The following is a 17,102-nucleotide window of genomic DNA, read 5'->3' as shown; positions in this document are numbered from 1 at the left end:
CTTAGAGCTGAACTGACAACACCCGCATGCTTCAGATGGGCCACCAACTTAGTCATCAGTCAGTAATGATTTTCTGCCATCATCACCCTGTGCTGGATTTGAACGGATTACTTAGATGTGAAAGTCTCTGAATCCCCAGCAGAATTCAGGTTGTATTCAGTTTTTGCGTGTGTGCACACATAAACATTTGTTTCTTATGCAAGTTAGAAACCTTTATCTATACATCACAACTAGCTAATTTGTACAGTTGGATACTAGATTTCTCTGTGATCTTATTGTGACAGTGCAACATCTGTGTATATACAAAAGTTCCTATGCTTCCATGACATTTAGATACCAGAAAATATTTCCCACATTTTTCGTAAGGTATCTTTCTGGGCTCTGACTGCCTTGTTTAAATGTTGAGTTCACATTTTGAGTTTCTTCTGTAATTCCTTGTGTGTGTGTGTGTGATCTGTCTATTTCAGCATCTCTGTAAAGGAGTCCATTATCGATGGGCATTTTTCACACCGAGTGGCCAATCTTTGGATGAAATAACAGAACTGGTTGATTCAGGAAAGGTATGTTAGAATCAGTAATTTAACCCGCTGTATTATTGCTGAAATAAATGCTGTTCTGGCTTAACAGGGTATAATTCACAAGGAATAAAACATTACAAGTTTTTTAGTGAAAGTGTTAATTTTTGCTCATTTAGTTCTCTCCCCAGTATGTAGAATGTACACATTGGTGTTTCCTACTGGGTTGTTAATAGGATACTCCCCTCTTTTCAGACGTAACACTTAACTGGGAAACTGGGTGATTTTTGCCACTGGTAGTAATTGCTTAGCCTGAACTCTGACAGTGACAATGAAAAAGGGGTGTTGGGATAGTAGAGACACCTGGTTTGCTTCTCCAGTTGAAATAAACTTGACTGCTTCTTCTATCTGTATACCCTGACTCCCCCAGACTTGTGCAGTGCTAGAAGATTTAGGGTCTTTCTGGTCATGGCTGACATGTTTTAGCAGAGTGGTGTGGGGAATCTTTCATGTAATTATTTCTCTTATTAGGAGTGTAAAATTCACTGAAACTTTCACATAATTTCATCAGGATCCGCGGGCTTTTAGGTGACCAGTTGTCTGAAACTTTCCACAGTGGAATCCGAAAAGGGGCACAATGAAAGAGGCGTACTATTGCTTTCCCAATTTTTCCATGTTGAAGAGCTTGTTACAAATGGTCTGCAAGAGAGGACGGGGAGGCTCCTCCTGACAGTGTAATTAGTCTCCCTTCTTTCTCCCCATGCTGGGAGATGAGGTGCTTAGCTTGGTGTAATTGTGTATTCTGTGGTTAATCAACACTGACTTTCAGGGATCTTGTCTTGGTGTGGGAGGAGTGAAAGGGGAGAATACACCTAGATTTACTAAAAATAGCTATGGCTAAAAACACCTACATTTTAATAAAAGTTGCTACAGGAGAGCAGGGAAGGTTGGTGAACCAAATAGCTTCTGAACCTGGTGTGGTGTTTTGTTTTCTCAACCCTTGCCCCTAGAAGTGTGGAAACCCTGCAGCAGGTCCTCTAGTGGAGACATTTTCTTGAGTTTGCTTTCTTCCAGCAGGAGAGGGGGAAGCATAAATAGGAGATACAGCTTCACAAACATCTCTCCCTTGTTTGTGTGGGATTTATAACACCAGTCAGATTAAACTAATGGCACATGTGACAGTGGAGTGTGACACAATGCAGAAAAGCTTCCACTGCCTGATTCGAGACTAGAAAGTTCAAGGGAAGTAGCCCACTTCTCTAACCAATTTAAAGAGGAAGGGTGGGCAAACTTTGTGGCCCTCGGGCCACATCATGCAATTTCCATACTGAGATGGGCCATGAATGCTCATGAAATTGGAGGCTGGGGGCCAGGAGGAGATTAAGGCTCTGGCCTGAGTACAGGCTTTGGGGTGGAGCCAGAAATGAGGCGTTCAGGGTGCCAGAGGGTGTTTCAGGCTAAGACTGAGGGGTTCAGAGGGTGGAAGGCACAGGGGTGCAGGAGGGTACGCCAGACTGGGATTGAGAGCTTGCAGGGAAGGAGATGGACCAGGGCTGGGGAAGTGGATTGGGACATAGGAGGAGGCTCAGGACACAGGATTTGGATGGGGCTTACCTGAAACGGCTCCTGGAAGTGGTGGCCTGCCTTTCTCTGGCTCCCACATGGAGGTGGGACTATGTAACTCTGTGTGCTGCCTCATCCATAGGGTACCATCACTGCAGTTCCCATTGACCGTGGCTCTTGGCCAGTGAAAGCTGCAGAGCTGGCATTTGGGTCCAGGGCAGCGTGTGGAGAACCTGGGCTGCCCTGCTTCTGGAAACCTTGTGGAGCAGAGCGAAAGAAGCCCCCAATCCCACTGTCCATAGGAAGCTTGAGGACTGGATTAAAAGATCCAACAGGCCGAATGCAGCCCATGGGCTGTAGTTTGCCCGCTCCTGGTTTAGATCATTTCTCTGCATAGTCCAGTGTGTTTAATGTGGGTGAATAAAGTGAGCTGGATAAAGCTAGCTTGCTTACTAAGGCAAGCCCAAAGAATTCCTGGGCTGGCTCATCTCTTGTTCTCACTGTGCTGGAAACTGCTCCAGCTGATCCTGTTAATGATGAACAGGTTGTATTTGGGAATTTAAACCCCCAAACATTACTGGATTCACTTGGATTCAGCTGTCAGGATTATATTAATCATATATCCCGGGGCTATAGAAAACTGCAGTCAGACAGGAGCAGGTATTCAGTATTGTTTGCAGAAACATAATATGGCTCTTTTGAATTCTTTAAAAGATACCAAAAGAGTAGCAATTGTGTGTGTCTTTGCATAACTCATTTGTGTCACCTTGTGAATTAGATACTGTTATCATTATCAGAGGGGTAGCTGTGTTGGTCTGTATCTTCAAAAATGATGAGATGTCCTGTGACACCTTAAAAATAGATTGTCAAAATAAATCTACATTAGAAACATAAGAATGGCCATACTGGGTCAGACCAAAGATCCATCTAGCCCAATATCCTGTCTGTCGACAGTGGCCAATACCAAATGCCCCAGAGGGAGGGAACTCAACAGGTAATTGTCATGTGATCCTTCCCCTGTCGCCCACCTCCAGAGAAACAGAGGCTAGGGATACTATTCTTACCCATCCTTTTAGCCATTGATGAACCTAACCTCCATGAATCTATTTAGCGTGTAGGTAGGTGGTGTGGTTTTTTTTTTTTTTTTAATCTTGTTAAAGTCCTAGCCTTGACCACATTCTCTGGCAAGGCGTTCTAGAGGCTGACTATGCGCTAAGTGAAGAAAAACTTCCTTTTGTTCATTTTAAACCTGCTGCCTATTAATTTCATTTGGTGACCCCTAGTTCTTATATTGTGGGAATAAGTAAATAACTTTTCCTTATTCACTTTATTTATTCATACGACCCCTTAATATTATTGCCATATTACAAATGGAGAAAGTAAGGCAGAGAACGGTTTGTTACTGAGCTAGGTTCTCATAAGAAATCCATGGTAAAGTTTGGGAACAGAATCCAAAACTTGCCTGCCCCATTTCTGGGTCTTCACTTCCAGACCATTGTCCCTTTCTGCATGTATTCATATTTAATTTTTTAAAATTTTTTCTTAGGTATGTTTGAAATTAGGTAGTCACTTAAGATCAAGGCAAGAGAAGTCAAACTGCTGGATGTATTTTTGTGCACATAATATTCATATTGTGGAGATTCTATGGGTTCATTAAGAAGAAAAACCCTGTCACTAGCCTTTTGGGTTCAAAAGTTACCCTTGTATACTTGACCCGAGTAATCACTGCCAGCCAGTGCCATATTTGAGTCTGCCAGTAGTTTCAAACCCTGCCTACAAGAGGTGTGACCTTTCTTCTCCCGTTAATCTCACTGTGATGCTAAGTCTAGAGCCTATTGATGACATATTAAGTATCAGCATTAACTATTTCATTGCATATCATTTCAGTGGTAAAGGGGGTGGGAGTGAAGGCCATGGAAGGTGGGACTTGAGAGATGCAGCAGGGAAGGAAATGCAGACACAAGAAAGGAGAAAAACAAAGGCACGGAAGAGGGAAACAGAAAGGAGGCTGGGGAAGGAAGAGAAACAAAAGGCAGAAATAGTGGTGTTGCTGAAGGTGAGCCTGTTGTCCACTTAGTGACAATGAAGTGTCAAAAATGAAATTTTTAGAGGTAATATCAAAGCCAAATCTACTAATGATCTTTGTGCAAACTTCTCAGTGACATAAGGGGAGATTCACTGTGGATGGAGGGAGGGGAATATTGAGTCCTACCATTTATACCTTGGCTCATGAACCATAATTGCAAATGAAATTTGGCCCTTTCCACAGAACAAGTGCCTTTGAGCTAAATACAATCATTCTTGCGCGTCTCAGAATTATTGTGTGTATTTGAACCTAAAATACATATTGCGTAAAGTTTGTGGATAAGCGTGCATATTTGTATGCCGTGTGTTATTAATAGTCAATATTTATATTTGTCCCTAAAGTTCTACTCAGGATCAGTGTGCTGGGTGCAATGGAAACCCAGAAGAGAACCATTGCTATATGCTTTTGGGGTTTGATTCTTCAGTTCTTGCTCAAAGCAATTAGGGAGTTTTACCTGAGTAAGGACTGCAGACTTTAGGCTCTTCTGTCCTCCTCACAACTGAAGGGGCCACTGCACCTCTCTTACCAGAGAAATACAGACCCGCAAGGAAGAATTCATATTGGCCAACAGTTTGAAGATGGCTGATGCAGTATTTCAGTCATAGCCTGTTGATTCCAGAGCTGGATTTGATACATTTCACTCTTTTAACATCAGCAAATAGGTTTCCCGTCTCTGTCCTCTGTCCAATTTAAAACATGTAGAGAGCTCATTGAAGAGCCCAAAAGCAATCGCTAGGAACATTTTGTAAAGCCCTTTTCTCATGCTTTCTCCTGTAGCATGAAGTAAGCACACAGTAAGAGCCAAAACAATTCTGGTAGGAAACCATGGAGAACCGTGAAGGCAAAGGATGGAAAGCTGGGGGAGTCTACACGGGATCACCATGACACTTCAAACCTTGCTCCTATTCTTGCCCCTTATCAATAAGTCCATCCAAAGCATCCCTGTCCAGTGGCATGCAAAGCTCATACCAACCCTTCTTCTATATGCAGTCCCATGAGCCCATATCCATATTATTCTGCATTATTAAGATTGGAGAGCAAGAGTATATTCAAACCCTCTCAGATAAACAGTTCTGTAGTGGTGTGTGTAATCCCTTCTCTCCCCAACCTCTAGTATTTAATCCCTTTTCCCTGAACAAAGTAAGTGCCCCTGACATGGGGCTGATGTGTGGCAGCAAATAAGCAGTGTTTGCATTATCCAATTAATCTCCACTTATATCATGTATTCAGCAAACAGCGAGGCTCCCCCCAGCTGGCCTGCCAGTTCACAGGAAGAGATTTTATCTCAGTCAGTTGTTTATGGTAAGGGTCGAATGACTCATTGTGTTATGAGGTGGTCAGCCCTTTCAGGTTATCCAGACAATGGGTTGATCAGCCGGCCAGATTCAGTTTTTAATGCCTTAGATTGCCAGGATCATCAATTTAGTATTTATGTCTCTAGAACATTGCCTAGGGCCAGTGTTTAAATCAGACCAGAGGTTTCTAACAATGGAGCATATGAGCTCTGAGCATTTGGTGGCAGTGACACACATGGTGTTTTGTATTCAGTCAGGTTGGGCTGGGGGAAGGGGTTCCTCTGAATCCCAATTTAAAAATGTTGTGCTAGGAACATTATGTAACATATTGAGATTCTAAGACATAGATCTGTTGTTGATATAGCCCATAACCTGATACAAGTGATCACAAGTAGTTCAAAATATGTGTTAGGCCTGTGGCAGGTAGCAGTCTTGGTTTTTTTTGTTTAGTCTTCGTATAACCAGTGTTGGTGTCTGGAATTATCCTTATTGCGCCTTTTCTCATAAATGGCTCTTCTGTGATTCCACCTAGGGCCCATAACTGAGCTCCATCCTTGGTTGATCACTGTTTTGATATGCTCACCCTGCCACAGGCCACCCTCCCACTGGGCTAAGGGGTGGGGGGGGGGGGTGTGTGTGTGTGTGTGGGTGTGTGTGTGTGTGTGTGTGTGTGTGCGCGCGCGCGCGTTCGTTCGTTCGTTCGTTCGTGTTCCTGAACAGTCTACCCTGGTTTTGTTTTAAACTGAAGCTTAGCAAAAATAGATCTTGTTACTTCAATAGGTAGTTTGGCTTCCTTAAGCCATGCTCTGTACAAATCAGCTGCTGCTCCCTGCTTTCCCTCCTCATTGCTGGTGCTAAAGCAATGGAGAACCGCCACTGCTATGGTTGCTGGTTGATACTCCATCTCCCTTGCCAGTAATCACAGCAGGTGGTAGAGCCACTCCATAAGCACAGTTAAAGACATTACTGCATTCAGAGCGCATTGCTTTACCTCCCTCTCCATGATGCTGTTGATCATTAGGGCAGCACTGACCAGCACAGCCAAGCTAAGTTTGTCTTCAACTCAGAATTGCTTCAATCATGAGGTAGCAGTGAGTGCTGTGCAGCAGCGGACTGGCCCCTCCTGCCATTTCTCCATTCCACTGCAAAGAACCACATAGATTGGGGTGCTCCCCATGTTCAGCCAGGTAAAACTTACATTTCAGAGTGTGGTATACAGTGTGCTTGTAGCTTTGATGGTCAAAGGATATTAGAGAAACAAGGTAGATGAGATAATGTCTTTTATTGGACCTACTTCAGATGCTGAGATGTTTTCAAGCTATGCAGAGCCAGGTCGTGGAGTAGCTTGAAAGTTTGTGTGTCAACATCCAGAATTTGGTCTAGTGCCTTTACCCACTTTGTCACTCGAGAGTATGTACACTTGATGCAGCTAACGAATATATATTAACACACTGGTTTTAGGAGAGAATCAAAATATACTATTTTGGATCCTTTCTTCCAAGTTCTACACTTTTGTGTGTGTGTGTTTTAAAAAGTTGCACAAATTGCGACCCACAATTTGTGTACCCTTTTCCGCTTGTTTTTTTAGAAGACGCTTTTCTGACATTTAGCCCATCTACATGGGGCCAAATGTCAGAAAACCCTCGTGTTTCGGAAGATCCCTTAATCCTCATAAAATGAGGAATACAGGGATGCCGAAAGAACGCTCCTGCTTTTTTGTAAACTGTTCTGAAAAAGTGGACACATGTTCCCTGAACATGGCAGTCTAGACATAGCCCCAGTTATGTAGGCTCTTCTGCTTGGCATTGCTGATTTGACTTCTCTGACTCAAAAAGCATTGTGACAGGTGAAAAAATCAGGTGATTATTCTGTCATAATAGTTTGTTTTGATTACTAATGTCCTGGCTTATTGCAGCATTTGGGATTTGCTCTAGAGCCGTGGTGTCATGCTATAGTGAACTAGCCACACTCAACCGGCTACATGTGGCTAGTGGTAGCGTGTCGGACACCATGGTTCTAGGGTGTTTGATATCAACAATATGCATCGAAAATATGCAGAGGAAGGAGTGAAGGACCTTACAGTGGGATTTTCAGCTGCAATATTGCAGCTGCTGGCAGTAGTGGACAGATATATTCTGTGGACAGTTTTCAAAATGTTGCTTGGGAAGATGGAGCCCTTCGCTGGTAGATGTCATGCACTCAGTTCCCAGGCTGTTTCCAAAAAAACCTTTGCAGTTTGACAAAGGTGGAGGTGAGGAAGGGAGACTGCTTGCTTGGAACCTTGAAAAAGAGACACTGCTTTTGAAATTTGCAGACTGCTTATTTTATTACATAAATAAAATGTAAATATTACATAAATGCATCCCAGGATACTCAAGGAGCTGATAGAGGAGGTATCTGAGCCTTTAGCTATGATCTTTGAAAAATCATGGCAGACAGGGGAGATTCCAGAAGACTGGAAAAGGGCAAATATTGTGCCCATCTATAAAAAGGGGAATAAGAACAACCCAGGAAACTACAGACCGGTCAGTTTAACGTCTGTCCCAGGGAAGATAATGGAGCAGGTAATTAAGGAAATCATATGCAAACACTTGGAAGGTAATAAAGTGATAGGGAATAGCCAGCATGGGTTTGTGAAGAACAAGTCATGCCAAACTAATCTGATAGCTTTCTTTGATAGGATAACGAGCCTTGTGGATAAGGGAGAAGCGGTGGATGTCATATACCTAGACTTTAGTAAGGCATTTGATACGGTCTCGCATGATATTCTTATTGATAAACTAGGCAAATATAACTTAGATAGGGCCACGATAAGGTGGGTGCATAATTGGCTGGATAACCGTAGTCAGAGAGTTGTTAACGGTTCTAAATCCTGCTGGAAAGGGATAACAAGTGGAGTTCCGCAAGGGTCTGTTTTGGGACCCGTACTGTTCAATATCTTCATCAATGATGTAGATATTGGGATAGAGAGTACGCTTATTAAGTTTGCAGATGATACCAAACTGGGTGGGGTTGCGACTTCTTTGGAGGATAGGGACATAATTCAAAATAACCTTAGCAAGTTAGAGAAATGGTCAGAGGTAAACAGGATGAGGTTTAATAAAGAGAAATGCAAAGTGCTCCACTTAGGAAGGAACAATCAGTTCCATACATACAAGATGGGAAGCGACTGTCTAGGAAGGAGCATGGCGGAAAGGGATCTAGGGGTCATAGCGGACCACAAGTTGAATATGAGTCAACAGTGTGATGCTGTTGCAAAAAAAGCAAATATGATTCTAGGTTGTATCAACAGGTGTGTTGTAAGCAAAACTCGTGAAGTCATTCTGCCGCTCTACTCTGCACTAGTTAGGCCTCAGCTGGAGTACTGTGTCCAGTTCTGGGCGCCACATTTCAAGAACGATGTGGAGAAATTGGAAAGGGTACAGAGAAGAGCGACAAGAATGATTAAAGGTTTAGAGAACATGACCTATGAAGCCAGGCTTCATGAACTGGGCTTGTTTAGTTTGGAAAAAAGAAGATTAAGGGGGGACATGATAGCGGTTTTCAAATATCTAAAAGGGTGTCACAAGGAGGCAGGAGAAAATTTGTTCCTCTTGGTTTCTGAGGACAGGACAAGGAGTAATGGGCTTAAAGTGCAGCAGGGGAGGCTTAGATTGGACATTAGGAAAAAATTCCTAACTGTCAGGGTGGTCAAATATTGGAATAAATTGCCAAGGGAGGTGGTGGAATCTCCCTCTCTGGAGATATTTAAGAACAGGTTAGATAGACATCTGTCAGGGATGGTGTAGATGGAGCTTGGTCCTGCCTTGAGGGCGGGGGGCTGGACTTGATGACCTCTCGAGGTCCCTTCCAGTCCTATTATTCTATGATTCTATGGTTACTGCATTATGCCTTTGGTATTTCAAGGCAGTTGAATAATATTGTAGCTTGAGAGAGTATTTATCAACTTAATTATTCAGCTGGATAGATTGGGACAAATGAACAGGTTCTCCCAAAGGAGAATTGTGATTATCAACAGTGTGTTATAAATAGAAACCTACAAAAATGCACTTATCTGCTTTGTATTTGTGGGTATCTGCATCTGCAGATGTCAGTGTAAATATCCATGGTTCACTTTTGTGGATATGGATGTGGCTAAATTTTGTGTGTGCAGGGCTCGAGTTATAAATAAGCAGCTTTTTAGCAGAATAAATAGGACATTCAGAGACTCTTATTTAAATACTGATCACAACAACAGCTAAATACAAAACCAGCTAATGTTAAAATGATCATAGCCAGCCGCGTGATGCAAGAATATTGCATCAAGATGACACCAACCTCTGAGAGCAGTGTTCTTGCAGAGCTCTGGGAGGAGGGCTCTAGATCTGATGCCATTTCTAGCATTCCTTTTGGCTGTCAATGAGCTGTGTTTTCAAAAGAAGTTGCTTTTCTGCCTCCCTTGGTACAGCTGGAATGTTGGCCATTAGCAAGAGGCATTGGAGGAATATGTATAAGAGTAAAGCAATGCTGATCAAGGTGCCTAATTCCCACTGGGTCCACTAGCAATTAAGACAAAGACAACCTTAAGTGACTTAGGGTCAGCTTTTAAAAGGTGTTTGTGTCTTAATTGCTAGTGGACCCAGTGGGAGTTAGGTACCTTGATCCCTTTAAAAATCTAGGCATAATTTACATAGATCAACAGCTATTTTGATGTCTGAATTTTAATGTTATCAGCAGGTAAGGAATATAAAGCCCATACTTGTGCTCATAAGGCATTTTTAAAGGTGGAGTCTGTGACATTTTCAAAAGTACCTCAGTACCCAAGTCTCACTGAGTCAGGTGGGAGTTAGACATGGTAAAAGCTTTCAAATATCCCAAAAGGTCCCTAAATACCTTGTAAAAATGTGACCCTATGGAGCTTTGAATCTGGTGTACGTGATGGGTTCATTATGAAATAAGAAACGTGAATGTCACTGTATGGAACACAAGGTAGAATCCTTGTATCCTGCAGATAAGAGCTGTGAACAGTAGATGACTGTATTAGTGACAAGATATGGCCTGGTATATTATTTCCATATTACACAGAACTTTGACGCATGGACAAGGAGATGATGTTAGAACCATGCTCATTTGGTCCCTGTCAAGTGATACCATCTCCCTGTTTTTGTTTCATAGATCCGTCCAGTGGTTGAGCAAGTCTTCTCTCTTTCTGAAGTTCCAAAGGCCTTTCTTAAGCTAGAAGAAGGACATGCACGTGGGAAAACAGTAATAAATGTAATTAATAAAAAATAACTTCTAAAGCCATTCTGTTTTGCTTGCAGTCTGTTGTAGTGGTCTATTGCATTTGGACACAGATTTGTAGGTGTAGTTTACTATCTTTTCCTTACAAGTCTCTTTAAAATGGTGTTCTACGTTTAAAATGCTCCTAAAAGTGTTACAGGCCATGAATCCAGTGTGCATTGTATGAAAGTTCTCACTTTAAAAAATGAATATAAAATTACCCATATAAAAAACCTAGTTGAGACCTTCCTACTGTGGTTTGTAAAACTTTTGAGAACAGGCATTGGCCTTTCCTCTGTTTTAACGTGGCTAAATTATAGCCATGAGTGAAGAGAATTTGTAATTCTTCATATGGACACTGATAACCATCCTTCTGGTGGCAGGAGCTAAGTTGACAGCCTTATTAATTGTTAGTTCCACAGGGCTGTGCGCTATATGTACCCAAATGCCCTGTGAATGAGTTTGCAAAGGAAGTACTTGCTGACCTGTAAACAAGTGTTGAGCAATAAATTGGATTGAAAGGAACCCCAAGATGCAATCCCTAACCCCATGCTCCAGTGACTATTCATAACAGGAATAAAGGCTTCAATAGGAAAGGCTGAAGGACCCTTATCTCAGGCAGTCCCATTAGCTTGTAGATAGAGCTCTCTTCTGAGATGTGGGAGGCACCACTTCAAATCCATTTTTCCTTTTGGGGTTCTGGGAAGGGTGTTTACAGCCCATAGAGCCTCCCCACTCTTTGGGGAAGCACCACCAATTCTATGTATGGGGGGCAGGTATAATAGTCTAGAGGGGGCCCAGCATCCTCTAGCACAGTCACTGCTGCTAGGCCCCAGTCGCAGGTTTGGCAGGGAAAATTTGTGCTTATCCACCATGCAGGTTCCAGGGCAGCTGAGGAGAGAGAATCTGCTAGTCAGGTCCTGGGTTCATTCACACACTCCCTGAAATCCAGAGAGCTTAATGGTGCAGCCAGGAGGCTGAGTAACAGATAGTGCCTCTTCTGCCTCCCATGGACTGGAATGAGGCTCAGGTACTTCTCCAGGAAGAAAGAAGAGATTGAGTTTTCCAGGGAGGCGGGGGAAGGAACACAGCTTAGGGTTTGCAAAGGGGAGATGCAGTTGTGGCCAGCACAGGACTCCTCTAAGCAAGGGTGGGGCAGAGGAATTGGGCTGCCCCAGGATTCCTCTGGCCATCTGGAGGCAGGGAGGCTCAGGGCTATGGCTGCCAGGGGACTATAGGGATTTGTCGACAAAACTATACCTGCGTCCACACTACCGCTGAGTTCTGTCGACATAACGTCGACAGAACTCAGCAGTTTTGTCGACGCTGGTAAACCTCATTTTACGAGGCATAACACCTTCTGTCAACAGAGTTTCTGTCGACAGAAGGTGTTATTGCATGTAAACTGTCCTTTGCGTCCACACTACCATGTCGACAAAGCAGCTTGCTTTGTCGACAGAACTCAATGTAGTGTAGACGCTCTTTGTCAACAGAAGTTTTGTCGACAGTATCTGTCGACAAAACTTCTGTCGACAGAAGCCTGTAGTCTAGACGTACCCTTAGTTTTGTTAGAGCAAGGCAAGTACAGGCAGTCCCCGACTTACGCGGATCCGACTTTACACTTTGCAAAGCCGCGGGGGGGCTCGGGCAGCGAGGCAGCCCAGGCCGCCTGGGCTACTCCGCTGCCGGCTTCCCCAAGGCTTTGCAAAGCCTTGGGGAAGCCGGCAGCGGGACAGCCCAGACGCCCCGCGGCTGTCCCGCTGCCAGCGTCCTCAGAGGCTTTGCTCCCCGTCTCCCTGGTCTGCTGGTCTCCAGCAGACCAGGGAGACTGGGAGCAAAGCCGTGGAGGACCCAGGCGGCAGGACCGCGGTGCGTCTCGGTCCACCGCCCGCATCTTCCTGGTCTGCTGGAGTCGGGGGGGGCGCAGCTAGTACCCCCCCCCCCCCCGCCCCCAAGCAGACTAGGCTTTTCTCCGGATGCCTGTGGCAGAGCAGCTGGGGCGCTGCCGGTTGGTGCCGCAGCGCCACTCTGGGTGCTTCTGGACCAACCCAGCAGCACCCCAACTGCTCTGCCCCAGGCGTCCTGATTCAGCCGCTGCTGAAACTGACCAGCGCTGACTACAGGAAGCCCAAGGCAGAGTTGCTCTGCCCCGGGCTTCCTGGAATCAGCTGCTGATCAGTTTCAGCAGCAGCTGACTTGGGGACACTTGGGGTTCTTAAGTTGATTCTGTATGTAAGTCAGAACTGGCGGTCAGTTTCAGCAGCGGCTGAATCTGGACGCCAGTTCCGACTTACATACAGATTCAACTTAAGAACAAACCTACAGTCCCTATCTTGTACGTAACCCGGGGACTGCCTGTAGTTTCATGCAAGAACTAGTTAAGAGTTAACCTCTAGGCAAGTGGTTCCCATTAATGGATTGCTGAGCAGGGAGAGGTGCTCCTTGTGGCCTAGATTTAGATCTTTCTTCTCTTGCAGGAAGTCACTTAGGACACGCATCTCTACAGCAACTCCCTGCCTCATGTACTCATCTCTTCCCCACTCATGCTGTAGGGTGCAAGTGATTAGGCTGAGTGGAACATCACAGGAACAACACAGCTTAAGTGCCTAAGGGTCCATAAAGTGTTTAATACCCTCTTTAGAAGTGATCTTAGTGCAGTTCTTGTCACAGCAGCAGCAACTGTGTCCACCACATTTGCATTCCCTGTAGGCAATCCATAGTGGAAACACTAAGGACAGCAGAACCTGGGTGATCTTTTCACAACAGACTTGGGGCACAATGAAGCTGGCAGCACCACACTTGTACAGATGAGCTTAACTACAGCTATGTAACAATGAGACTCTGCCTATAGTTTCATTAAATCACATGTACTTCAACAATTTTGTTCAGCTAAATCTAACACACTGTGGATACAAAACAAGCACAGAATTACCACCTTGGAACCAAAACTAACTCTTTAGGAAGGAATAAAAAGCATTTTACAACCACGATTTTTTTTTTTTAAAGAGAAAGATGTATTTGAATGTTGATTAGTGCAGTTGTCTGTACAGCAAGTGGAAAAAACCCACACACTTAAAATTAGATTGAAGGCACTAAGACTTCCCCACAGGTAATGATAAAAAATAGAGCACAGTATCCTGCAAGGCAACATACAGTAAAGAAAGTTACATTCTCTTAGGTTTACTGTGCAAGACAAAGTCTAGCAAATGCCCCCAGAGGCTACTAGGAGTGGTTTGTCATAACACTGGTTCTAAGCAAGAATGAAATATAGCAGCATGGTACAAGAGTTTACATTCACTGTTCTGTTCTGCCAATGATATAAAATAAAACCACATTTCTAATACTGGGCCAAGAGAGGCAAAAGTTAATACACAAGAACAACCTACAAGTTACTTCATGTGCATCACTTGTTTTTGTCCTCTCTTGAAACAAGCTTTGTGCTAAGGTGTTGTTCCTATCCTACAGTATACATCACTGGAACTAAGGTATCTAAATTCTTATATGGCACTTACCCTTGTAGTATGAATGTCTCCAAGTTCTTTTCCCTACCTCAGCAATAAGCTTGTGTCTTCAGCACCAGTGCATAGCTACAATAGTGTTGCTGTAACAGCCTAGCACCATTGATCTAACCCTCCTGGACTTCATCAGAAATGTTTGGTGAATGCTAAGATCATGATGGATTAGAATGAAATGAACTCTATGGATAGAGAGAGTGGCTAGGACAGTATGTGGAGAGATTGGGAACCACTGTGATTAGTGATGATTTTTAAAACTAAAAGGAAAGAAAAGTATTAAGTTAAATTCCAAGAGCAGTAATAACCGCACTTAATAGAGCTACTGCAAAGTTTGAATATTTGCCCCAAGCAGGTAAGTAAATAACACTTTTAACTCTGTAAAAAAGTAAGGCATCTTTTTAAAGTAGAAACAGAAAATGGGCAAATTCTTCACAGTGGACATACCTTTTTTGCTGCCCAATACTTTTGCTAAAAACCATCTACAGATTTGTATCCTCTAATAGAAAAACTAGAAGAGATTGCTTATTAAAATACAGACTTTAAAATGACAATTTACTAAAATATATCTGCACAGCACTTGCAGTAATTTTGGTAAAAATTTCCCTAAAGTTTTTAAATGCTTTCAACAGACTGATTTTTTTTTTGGTACCAATGCATTATTTACATGTTAATTTTGAGGAGATAAATACTCTGATATACTACTACTAAGTTCAATCTATTTTGGATCTCCTCTCATATGTTGCACTTCAATTTTTTGTGGAATAAACTTTACCTAATTCTCTTTGTATGATAATTTTATATTTTTTCTGATAAAAACACCTGTAGCAATAATAAAAAATTCTGAATTAGCAATTCATCACTGACATGAAACTGCTGCTGGGTAGGGGAGGACTTTAACATTTAAAAAACTATTAACAAACAAACAGCAGGGAACAGTTACAAGAGGTGATCAACATAGTTGTAGTAGGTTAACAACCAGTATCTCTCTCAAACTTATAGAATTAGTACTTAGAGCTGAAACTGTTGCTTGTTCTTATGATTGAGAAGGCCACAGGACAGATTTCTCTCTTCTTTGAAGACTGCCACATTAGTTGGAATGTTGGTATAATCTCTCCAATCGATGGACTTGTTTGGATTTATAGAACTAATGCTTCCCAACACTGGGTTGGCTTCCGTTCATTGACCGTGTTCACAACAACGTGATTTTGATCATACTGTGTACCCCCTGAGAAGAAATGTAAAAAGAAAATTAAATGTGAAGAAAATCACTGAAAATGACGGACTGTGACAGTCAGTGCTGTAAATGTTTCAGAGACATTCTGATGATCCATGGTAAAGATGTACATCACCGCCCCCATTCCTATCCTGCCACCTTACTCCCTTGGGTGCTTTCTTCTAAACTTCTCTCTGTCCCCATTTGGTGCCTGAAATTCCTTAACGCTGGTCTGCTGTGAACCTCCAGGTCCTGCTCTTGCAATGCAGAAGGACAATAGGATGAGAATGTCAGGTGAGGCTGACTGGATCAGGACTTTCACCTACCGACAAACAATGCTGCACCACAATCCTCACATGCTAGCTATCTAGTGATTAACTGGTCTCCATAGGCTAGCTAAGGAGTACTCAATATAAAAGAAATGCTGTTGGCCAGCAGAACATATAGCAGTATCAGTATAAATCCCAAATGCCTTTACGTTGTCATTACTCAAACAATCAGATAGTTTCTGTGCACTCAGACTATAGTGCATTGAAATAGGATTCATGTACATTTATATATGTTATATCCCCACCTCTACCTCTCACTGGTAACTGCAACACAAACCATGCACCTACATCTGCATTATTTCAGTGATACTTGACCTTTTCTCTCTCCTGAAATTAGTAAATGGACTGTTACATTTTACTGTCTGTTACATGTGGTATCACTAATGCAGATGATCAGTCTAGAGCTCCCACTGCTGGAAAACCTCAGCTTCTAGGACAAAGAAGTTTGTCACTGAAAACATGAAACCGACCAGGGTTTCACAGTACTCAAGCATTTATTTATTGTCTTTCATGCTGCATTAATATAATGTCTTAGATCTGTCATTAGGGGGTGTCTGAGCCAACTGACAGCCAATGAAGAAAATGTCCATTCACTGAAAAAGAGTCTATTCTTATTCACAAAGATTCATTCTTCTAGACAAAGAAATGCCTTCAGGCAGTTATGTCAATTTCCACCTCCCTAGCAAGCACCACAAGCTCAGGGCTCTATGCTTTCCAATGTGGGGAAAAGACCAAGAGCTGGCACAAAGAGCAAGAATACAAAAGTGTTCCCTGGGCCTAGAATGGTCTCTCCCCTGTGCAATCACTCTGTGGGAGCTCAATTCTGCATGATAGGGCTGTTGTCCATTGCTCATGCTGGCGTCTTGCCTTACGTGAAGCAGAACTTGTGATACGAGAAAAACAAGTTCCTGCCTTATCCAACAGCAGCAATTCCCTCCCCCCCACCACCCTACCTAGGGTGGATGGCATGGGACCAGCCTAAGGTAGTGCAGCAGAGATAAGACTTATTCTGAGGTGGGCAATCATTTTTGACAGGAGGCCACTAAGATTTTGGAAAGTGGTCGAGGATCGCACTCTTCCAGGATATTAATGGAGAAGGTGTGGGATCTGGGATAAGGGACTGAAGAGCAGGAGAGATACTGGAGTGTTGGAGGGAGTTGGGATGAAGCAGGTGGTTGTGACCTAGGGCAGGGGACTGGAGTGCAGGGTTTTGGGATGTGACCTAGGGTAAGAGGGGATTGTGATCTGGGGCAGGAGATTGGGGTGCCAGATCTGGGAGGAGGGTATGGGTGTAAGAGGGGGACAGAGGATTTGGGTATGTTGGGGG

General features: G+C 43.3%; 2 protein-coding genes across 4 annotated transcripts in view; one reads left to right on the top strand and one right to left on the bottom strand.

Annotated features, from left to right (window-relative positions):
• Window positions 1–10,742, top strand: part of RTN4IP1 (reticulon 4 interacting protein 1) — a 33,269-nt gene extending 22,527 nt beyond the window's left edge. Inside the window, exons 8-9 of one of the 2 annotated variants that reach the window (XM_014573686.3) lie at window positions 468–560; window positions 10,614–10,742. In XM_014573686.3, coding sequence (XP_014429172.3) covers window positions 468–560; window positions 10,614–10,730 — 210 coding nt within the window. In that variant the 3' untranslated portion in view covers window positions 10,731–10,742. The remainder of the gene's footprint in view (window positions 1–467; window positions 561–10,613) is intronic. The other variant, XM_075923956.2, reaches the window with a different exon arrangement.
• Window positions 10,743–14,528: 3,786 nt separating this feature from the next.
• Window positions 14,529–17,102, bottom strand: part of CRYBG1 (crystallin beta-gamma domain containing 1) — a 150,640-nt gene continuing 148,066 nt past the window's right edge. For both annotated transcript variants that reach the window (XM_075923953.2, XM_075923954.2), the window contains one exon: window positions 14,529–15,458. In XM_075923953.2, the coding sequence (XP_075780068.2) occupies window positions 15,370–15,458 (89 nt within the window). In that variant the 3' untranslated portion in view covers window positions 14,529–15,369. The remainder of the gene's footprint in view (window positions 15,459–17,102) is intronic.

This window comes from Pelodiscus sinensis, chromosome 3, assembly GCF_052426305.1.
Source record: "Pelodiscus sinensis isolate ZL-2025 chromosome 3, ASM5242630v1, whole genome shotgun sequence".
Lineage (NCBI taxonomy): Eukaryota > Metazoa > Chordata > Testudines > Trionychidae > Pelodiscus > Pelodiscus sinensis.
This window is presented reverse-complemented; position numbering and strand designations above follow the sequence as displayed.